The 9,740-nt window shown below is 40.7% G+C and overlaps 1 protein-coding gene across 1 annotated transcript; it reads left to right on the top strand.

Annotated features, from left to right (window-relative positions):
* Nucleotides 1-632: 632 nt before the first annotated feature.
* LOC117449054 (osteoclast stimulatory transmembrane protein-like) lies at nucleotides 633-8,566 on the top strand. Its single transcript, XM_034086416.2, has 6 exons — nucleotides 633-813; nucleotides 2,274-2,483; nucleotides 3,323-3,682; nucleotides 4,519-4,924; nucleotides 6,620-6,952; nucleotides 8,169-8,566. Exons 1-6 carry the CDS (start codon nucleotides 776-778, stop codon nucleotides 8,337-8,339), a joined length of 1,518 nt encoding a protein of 505 aa, XP_033942307.1. The 5' UTR covers nucleotides 633-775; the 3' UTR covers nucleotides 8,340-8,566.
* Nucleotides 8,567-9,740: the final 1,174 nt, after the last annotated feature.

Raw genomic sequence — 9,740 nt, 5'->3', positions numbered from 1 at the left:
ATGATATATTTATTCTTGTCACACAGCACATCGTGACATTTGGTCTCTGCTTTTAACCCATCCTACATTGTATTTTGCTACATAATATTTAAATACGGACAAACATGTTTATTTAAATAATGGTGATGTCTAAATCATACAAATAATGAAATAATATATCTGCCCAATCACTGAAAATAAATATAAAATAAATAATTTGGGGGGCACCAAATCATAATCTCGCCTAGGGCACCAACATGTCTAGGGCCGGCCCTGGCAGCGCCCCTCCAGATCTGGCGCCCTAGGCGACCTCCTAGTTTGCCAGTGCCAAGGGCCAGTCCTGTGTGTGTATGTGTGTGTGTGTGTGTGTGTGTGCGTGTGCGTGTGCGTGTGTGTGTGTGTGTGTGTGTGTGTGTGTGTGTGTGTGTGTGTGGTGTTGTGTGTGTGTGTGTGTGTGGTGTGTGGTGTGTTGTGTGTGTGTGTGTGTGTGTGTGTGTGTGTGTTGTGGTGTGTGTGTGTGGTGTGTGTGTGTGTGTGTGTGTGTGTGTGTGGTTGCATCAGGCTGCTCTCCATATGATTTAGAGTCACGGATGGTTTACATGACGGTGAGTGTTCACTTCCTCTTTTCTCCTCTCACAACACACACACACACACACACACACACACACACACACACACACACACACACACACTCACACTCACACACACCCACACACACACACACACACACACACACACACACACACACACACACACACACACACACACACACTCCAGCATCCAGTGTTCAGAGAGCATGAAGCTCATCACAGAGGATATCATCACGGCCGTCAGGTAAAAACTGATTATCTTTTGTAATTAATCTCTAATTGAGACGGAACTAATTGAAATAATTGATCCGTCTCTCTGGGGTTGATTATGTTGTTTGTGTAGATAAAGTTTAGATACTTTCAAAATGATCTGTTATGGGAAATACGTGGTTAAAAGAGGCAGCATTTCTCCTATAAAGGACAAATCATTTCACACTACCGTTCTGGGTTAAAGTAAAACAATTTAACTGATTTCAAATGCATACTTTTCTTCTGAATTAAGGGTTAACTGGTTCTAAAGACAGTTAAAAAAAAGTGTAACACCTTTTGCCTGAGCTTTAAAAATATAGTTGCCTTGATTTTGTATTTATTTTGTGTGTTGTTTTAGTTGTTTTCCATGTCTTTGAGTTTATTTTTGTTTCCTTGTTGTGTCTTCTTGTAGTCATGTTCAGTCTCTTGTTGTCATTTTGTGTCTTTTTGTGGTTATTTTGAGTTTCTTTGTAGTTCATTATCTGTCTCTTTTAAGTTTTTAACTATTTTTGCATCTCATTGAACTTGTTTTAAAGTTGAGGAAAATAAGATACAAGGTAATAATTCTGAAGAAAGTCAAAACTTTGAGAAATAATTCTGAGAAAAATTGGAAATTTGAGAAAATTCTAAAATCGGAGAAATATTGAAAATACAGAGCAAAAATAAATATGTCTGAGAAAAAATAAAAGATTCTAAGAAAAGTAAAAAAAGAAACAAGTTTGTAGTTTGGGAATTAAGCAATCTAAATATAGTTGCCTTGTTCTTTCCATCTCTTGTTATTGTGTGTCTTTTTTTTAGGTTATTTAGAGGTTTTTTTAGTTGTTCTCTTTGTAGTAAAAATGTGTCTCTTTTAAGTTGTTTATTTATTATAGTTGTTTTCTGTGTCTTTTTAGCAGTTCAGTGTTTTATCTATGTTCATTTGCATATTTTTAGTCTTTTTGTATCTTGTTATAGCAGTTTTCTGTATATTTGTAGTCTTTAAGTGTATCGTAGTGTAATACTTTTCTTCTGAATTGGAGGTTCACTGGGTCTTAAAACAGATTTTAAAACCCTTTGATGCAAGTTCGTAATTTGGGATATTGAGCTTTATTATTTAGTTGCCGGGAGATTGTGAGGAGAATCTCCTGGAAGCAGCCAGGAAATTGCAAAAATAGACATTCAACTTGGTGGTTAGTATACCAACTGGTAATTCTGAGAAAATACTACAAATTCTGAGAAAATATTAATATTACACATTTCTGAGAAAATATTACAAATTCTAACTAAAGTAAAAACTGAGAACATTTTGAAGTCTGAGAAAAAAAACATTCTGAGAAATAGTGAGAATTCTGAGAACATTTTAATTTCTGAGAAACAGCAAAGATTCTGAGAAAAGTAAAAATTCTCGAAAACCCATTTAGTTTGTCTAAGCGGAGTTTGCCGGATTCAGCCTGTCTCTCTTTCCTGTTTCCTCAGATCCTCCTCCTGCAGACAGGTGTTAAGCTCCGCCCTCCTCCACCTGTGGGATGTGTTCTCAGCTCCTGCTCCTCAGGGCAGAAACCTTCTCACGCTGCTGGTTCTCTGCTTCAGCCTCGCCCTGCTGACCGGCCTCCTGATGCTCCTCTGGCTCTCAGACTCCCTCAGATACTCCTCACAAACCTGCCTGCTGACCTCCAGCATCTACAGGTCTGAATTAATCTATCACAAACCTGCCTGCTGACCTCCAGCATCTACAGGTCTGAATTAATGCCTCAGAAACCTGCGTGCTGACCTCCAGCATCTACAGGTCTGAATTAATACCTCAGAAACCTGCCTGCTGACCTCCAGCATCTACAGGTCTGAATTCTGAGAAAAAATATAAAAATATATTAGAAAATATAAAAAAAAACTAAGAAAAGAAAAGATTCTGAGAAAACAGTAAAAATTCTGATGAAAAGTAATAATTCTGAGAAAAAAAGTAAAAATTCTAAAAAAAGTAAAAATTCGTAGAAAGTATACCAATATTGCAAGAAAAGTCAAAATTCTTTGAACAAGTAAAAATTCGTAGAAAAAAAAATCAAAATTCGTTGAAAACTTGGAAAAAATTGAAATTCTGAGAAATAGTCAAAAGTCATCAGAAGTCTAAACATTGAGAAATATCAGAAATCTGTAATACATTTTTATCAGAAGTAATAAGTAAGTTCTGAATTCTGACTTTCTTAATTCTTCTTTATTTCCAGCTGCTCTCTCTCCTCTCTTCTCAGCGTGTCCTTCTTCCTGCTGAAACAATAAAAAAATTCCTGGAAGATTCAAAATTCTTAAAAATTCTAAATTCTTATAAAAAATAAAATTCCAAGAAAAGTAAAAACTCTGAGAAATAACTAAAAATTCGGCAAATATAATTCTGAGAAAAAGTCTAAACATTGAAAACAGTCAGAAATCTGTGAAAACTTTTTCTCCAAAGTAAATTTTTTTTTTTAGAGTTCTGAATTCTGACTTTCTTTATTTCCTAGTGTTGAAATCTGCTCTTTCTCGTCTCCTCTCAGCGTGTCCATCTTCCTGCTGTCCTCCCTGATCCCCCCCCTGCGGTGCGTCCTCACCCTCTCTCTCCCCACCGTGTGCACCCGGCAGGGCCGAAAGCTCCTCCTCACGGCCTCCGTCATGATCCTGGTCCTCAACGTGATCCCAAACATCTCCTCCAACGTGGGCTCCGTCGCTCGAATCCTAAAGTGCACGGCCGAGGGTTTCACCAGGACTCTTCTGAACTCCTCAGAACCTCTGAATGCCGCCAAGAAAGACCTGGTTCTGGAGACCATTAAAGTCCGGAGGGAGGATTTGAGCCTCGTGACCAACCTGAGAAAGTTGGATCACTTCACTCACGTTGATTTGTCGGCAGTTAAAAACAGGTTCGGGAAAATTATCTTAATTTGTTGTCTCTTTGTAGTCATCATGTGTCTCTTTGTAGTCATTAAGTGTCTCTATGTAGTCATCATGTGTCTCTTTGTAGTCATCATGTGTCTCTTTGTAGTCATTAAGTGTCTCTATGTAGTCATCATGTGTCTCTTTGTAGTCATTAAGTGTCTCTATGTAGTCATCATGTGTCTCTATGTAGTCATCACGTGTCTCTGTGTAGTCATCATGTGTCTCTATGTAGTCATCATGTGTCTCTATGTAGTCATTAAGTGTCTCTGTGTAGTCATCATGTGTCTCTTTGTAGTCATTAAGTGTCTCTATGTAGTCATCATGTGTCTCTGTGTAGTCATCATGTGTCTCTTTGTAGTCATCATGTGTCTCTTTGTAGTCATTATGTGTCTCTGTGTAGTCATCATGTGTCTCTTTGTAGTCATCATGTGTCTCTGTGTAGTCATCATGTGTCTCTGTGTAGTCATCATGTGTCTCTTTGTAGTCATCATGTGTCTCTGTGTAGTCATCATGTCTCTCTGTGTAGTCATCATGTGTCTCTTTGTAGTCATCATGTGTCTCTTTGTAGTCATCATGTGTCTCTGTGTAGTCATCATGTGTCTCTGTGTAGTCATCATGTGTCTCTTTGTAGTCATCATGTGTCTCTTTGTAGTCATTACGTGTCTCTTTGTAGTCATCATGTGTCTCTTTGTAGTCATCATGTGTCTCTTTGTAGTCATCATGTGTCTCTTTGTAGTCATTACGTGTCTCTTTGTAGTCATCATGTGTCTCTTTGTAGTCATCATGTGTCTCTTTGTAGTCATCATGTGTCTCTTTGTAGGTTCGGGCAGATCATCGCGCAGATAGAGGGCGACTTCTCCCACGCCAGAAACACTCTGAAACACTACAAGCTGCTGTCGAACCGCGTTCTCGCCGCCATGTTTGTCGCCGCGCTGATATTTGAATCTGCTCGTTACCTGAAGTCTTACCTGGGATGCGTTCAGTTCGATAATGAACACGTCTCTAAGGAGGACGAGGCCGAACGTAAAGGTTGTCCCACGAGCTGCAGGATGAGCGGTCAGGAGTCCACTTCCTGCTTCCTGTCTCTGCTCGTGGTCACGTTGTATTTCATGGCGATAACGTTGGTGGTCGCTCTGGATCACGTCGTGTTTCTGATCGTTCAGGCCGCGCTGCCGTGGGTCCTGGAGTTCCCACCGACGACGGCCAGCATCAGTGTCGATTATAAGGTACAACGTGGTTATTGGCATCGATTTAGTCATTTTGTAACTATTTTTGTTTGTTGTCTTCAAGTGTCTTTGTTGTCTTCAAGTGTCTTTGTTGTCTTCAAGTGTCTTTGTTGTCTTCAAGTGTCTTTGTTGTCTTTGTGTCCCTGTATAAAAGCATCAGCTAAATGAAATGTAATGTTTAACCGTTTTTTTTGGTCGTCTTTTTGAAGTTGTTCTGAATCTATTTTAAGTTATGTTATGTATTTTTGCATCTCGTTACAGTTGTTTTCTGTGTCTTTTTAGTAGTCCAGAGTGTTGCTTAGGAGCGCACTATCTTTTTGTCCTCAATCTGTGTCTTTTAGTACAAATGTCCTGTCTATTTGAAGTGGTTTTCTGTGATTGTGTAGCCTTTTTTTAATCTTTTTGTAGTCATGTTGAGGTCATTATGCGTCTCTTTGAAGTTATTTTATGTATTTTTGCATCTCATTTTAGTAGTTTTCTGTGTCTATTTAGTAGTTCAGTATGTCTCCATGTTAATTTAGCATATTCTTTTGTCTTTTGGGATCTTGTTATAGTGGTTTTCTGTATGTTTGTAGTCTTTAAATGTATCGTTGTGGTGTTTTAGTGTCTTTTTATAGACATTTTCAGTCTCTTTGTAGTTACTGTTCTTGTGATCGTTTTTGTGAGGGAATAATTGTAGCTTTACTAAGATATTTGACCTTTCGGCCTGTTGACGTTTTACCACCAAGCCGAAGTCTGTTATCTGTCTTAAGGAATGGGAAGTGTCAGCTTTTACTGCCATTATCAGTTCAACTCTCGGTCACAAAATGGTTTATCGCTGTGGGAACGCTGGCTTCTAAACACCACTGACAAGTGATTGAGTATTTCTAGTTGGGGGATAATCTCCTCTAGCTCCACAGATGTTTAAGCCTCCCCAATATGCTGATTAGCTCTCTGAAGCTAATTAAAAGGTCTGCCAAGGGAGAAGGGATTCAGAATTGACATGGCAACCCACCTGAGCAGTCAGAACTTTCTGCTGCTGTAACTTGTGATATGAATTATCCGGCCGATGCTTGTAATAAACTGCCAGGGTTTGACATCAGAACTCCTGCTCGTCCCGTGTCTCTCTGAGTCCTGACTCTCCATTGCTACAGAAGTTTCCCTTACAGTTTTCTATCCATTTATGTTCATTTTCTGTGATTTTCCATCTCGTTGAAGTCAGTTTGGGACTTTCTGAACTCATGTCATGTTTCTCCGTGTCTTTTTGAAGTCCTTTTGGGTCACTTAGTAGTTGTTTAGCATCTCTTAGTCATTATGTGACTAATGTTTGTATGTTTGTATGTGACTAATGTTCATTGTCTGTCATTTTTCATCTCGTTGAAGTCAGTTTGGGACTGTCTGAACTCATTATGTTTCTCTGTGTCCCTTCTGGGTCACTTTGTAGTGGTTTTGCATCTTTTTGATCATTATTGTCTGTCTGTATTCTTTTACTGTCTGTAGTTATTTATATTCTATACATCTTAGCGGTCATTTTGCATCTCTTTAAGACATGTTGTGACTTTGTTGTGGTCGAGTGTCTCTTAATGTTGTGTATGTAGGTTTCTTTGTGGTTGTGTTGTTGTTTGTTGTGTCTTTGCCTGTTCTGAGTCCATCCACAGCTGCAGTATCTCCTCGTTATTTGAACTCTCTCTTGTTTCTTCTCTAACCTCCTGGCAGGTGAAATGGTTCCCTCCGGCCCTCTGCCTGATCCCAGAGTTGTGCTTCAGTCGGGAGCTCACACACTTCCACAGAGACTACAGCTGGACCTTTGACCCCGAGCCCTCCCTGTGCGAGGCGTCCGTCGCCCCCCCCAGCCCGGGCGTCGCCCTGCTGCTCGGCTTCCTCTGGATCCTCAGCTACCTCCTCGTCTTCATCGAGGTCTACGCCCGCCGGCTGCGAAGGAGAATCTCAGCGTCCTTCTTCAGAGAGCAGGAGGAGAGGAGGAGGGAATACCGGAGGGAGAAGGAAGTCCAAGAGGCGCAGAGAAAACAGAAACACGTCACGTCTTCGGTGAAAGAGTGACACATACATGCTTTTGTTTCCCTGTAAATGTTCCTCTTTAAAATCTGATATTCAGTTTGTTCTCCTTCAACGTTCTCTTGTTTCTTTTCTGTCTCTATTGTGACGACAGATAAGATAACAAGAGGTTGCAGCTGCATAAACAACTACAAAACAATACAAGGCATTGGACATAATAATACATTATATTTCTATAGTGCTTTTTAACCCAAAGACGCTTCACATTATGAGGGAGGGTAGACAAACAAGGCAAAAACAACGAAAACAACAAAACAGAAAAAGCAGTCAGGAGGAAGTTGGTTGAGAGGGGGAGGGGCTTATGGATACAGAGTTGAAGAGGTGGGTTTTGAGGCGGGACTGGATCAGGGTGAGGGACTAAGGGTGTTTCTCAATCTCGAGTACGCTTGCTTGGTAGCACATGTCTTCCGAGTCACTTTCTTCAGAAGCGAGGCAAGAATCCTTCCTGGCATTCGGAAAACGAAGAATGGAACAGGCTAGCAATCATATGAGAGGCCCCGCCTTACATTTTCCGCCACAGATTTGGGGAAATTGGTCCGTGCGCAAAGCATTGTGGGGATTCTAAGGACGCGAAGTCTACCCATGTGCAGCCTCGAAATTACCCCCAAACCAAGGACGCGGCCTCCAACTCCAAGTATGCTGGACATTGGAACGGTCCTGCTGCGCCACTTGATGACGTAGCATCCTTGAAATATTGGCTTGGAAGCCAGTATCCTCGAGATTGAGAAACGGCCAGGGAAACACCCTCAGACTCACGGAGGTCTTGGGGGAGGGAGCTCCAGAGCTTCGGCCTTGGGGATGGAAAGCAAACCGGCTGAGGTGGATCTGAGGGTCCGGGGGGGATGGTAGAGGATGAGGAGGTCAGTGAGGTAGGGGGGGGGCTTTGTAAGTGAGGACCAATAGTTTGTACACAAGTAGAAATTAAGGAGTGGAAATAAACAATACTAGACATTAAACATCTCAAAGTAGAATTAAAACAGAATTAAAAAGTAGAAAATATACAGTAGACCGTGAAGATAGAACATCGATCAACTCTGACTATAAAACACGATTGAAGGCTTTAGACACGATATGAAGCAGGATGTTTATACATTATTCACATCGTGCGCTGTTTGTATGGTTTTAGGTTTTATATCCTTCTGTTCTGACTCTCAGCCATTTTGTGATAACCGTGACGCTGTGGTTACAGGATGCAGAGAGGAGGCTGCAGACCTTCACACACCCAGGCCGTAGGACTGATTGTTTCAGGCTGTGCATCACATGTGTTATCTTTATGATAAGTGTAGAAACTATAGATCGACAGATGAAACCTCCGGCGTATCGACACCGTTCTGCAGGCGAGCCTCACACTGAAACCTGATGGGCTTCTATAGATGCAACATCGGCTCAATATGCCTCGACAGAAACACACCTGCTCGTGTTTAACTGGATATAAATAAAGATATGTTTGCACAAAGCTGCATGGAATCCAGGTCATTATGAACTCCTGCACTTTATTCCTTCTTCTCACCTAAGTGTGTCTGCTGCGTGTATTTGATGTCGTATGTTTTGATGGCACCTTTTAAAAGGGAGAAGCTTTTCTTTCTTTCATTGTACATATAACGACTTTGTTTGTTTGTTTGTTAGTTTATTTATTTAAAGGACAGTGTTAATCCACTTTGCTGTAAATGAGCCAGTATTAGCCAGCAGGCTAATTTTCAACTTTGGCAAGATGTTAAATGACCACAACAAGACTAGAGAAATAAAAACATAATTAGAGTACAGCAGACAACGATAAATAAACAGCAGTACAACAATAGAGAGGAACAAACATGCAAACGGATGAAATATCATCATACCTTGATACAGTTCAAAGTGTTCACATTTTTGATTGCTTAAAAGCCAGTTCTTATGATTGTGGTTACATGTATGATAGGAGGTGTTATTCCTGATCTGTATTGGTGTTGTGTTCCAGAGTGTAGGCGCCCTCACAGAGAAACAGTGTTTTCCAAAGGAACTGGACCCAAGAGGGACGACACAGTCCCCTCTTAGGGCAGACCTTGTGGTTCTGCTGTTTGAATGGTCCTGTTGTATCAAAGTGCAGAGCGGTGGGGGGGGGGGGGGGGGGTGCCTTGCCGTTTAGAATCTTAAAAATGAAACATGCATCAGTGTGTTTTAAAATATTTCCCCAGCTGAGCAGGTTAGGTTTGTCCAGGATTTTGCAATGGTGGTATAGCTAAAGGTTTTCTGTCTAAAACTTTGAGAGCTTGTAAGTGACAGGATAGGCCTTAATGTTGTGCTATCCGCCTGGGTCCAGCTGGTCCGCCTGGGTCCAGCTGGTCCACCTGGGTCCAGCTGGTCCGCCTGGGTCCAGCTGGTCTTACAGTATGTTAGGTGGGGAAGGATCATGGCCTTCATATAGAGTTTTGCTACAGGTGTTGTCAAACAGTTCCTTATATATCTATAGTTTGCTTTAAATGATTCTATTCTACAATGCAGAAGGGGCAACGCCTCCTAATGTAAGGATAAAAACAAACCATTATAAAGAAGTTGATTATCTTAGCGCGTATGAAATGTGTTGTGATATCATCCGTGGTGTTGTTGTTGTTGAATTGTATGTGTTATATTCTGTGTTGACCTGCAGGAAATTAAATGGCTATAATCTGGTACGAAGATCTTATATCTTTGAGATTTATGTTTCTTTTTGAACATGGTCCCTGATAACTAAACCAATAAGCTATTTCTTTATTTTTTTATTCTACTAATTCATCCAAAAAAGTAT

The sequence above is a fragment of the Pseudochaenichthys georgianus genome, chromosome 7 (assembly GCF_902827115.2).
Source record: "Pseudochaenichthys georgianus chromosome 7, fPseGeo1.2, whole genome shotgun sequence".
Taxonomy (NCBI): Eukaryota; Metazoa; Chordata; class Actinopteri; order Perciformes; family Channichthyidae; genus Pseudochaenichthys; species Pseudochaenichthys georgianus.
This window is presented reverse-complemented; position numbering and strand designations above follow the sequence as displayed.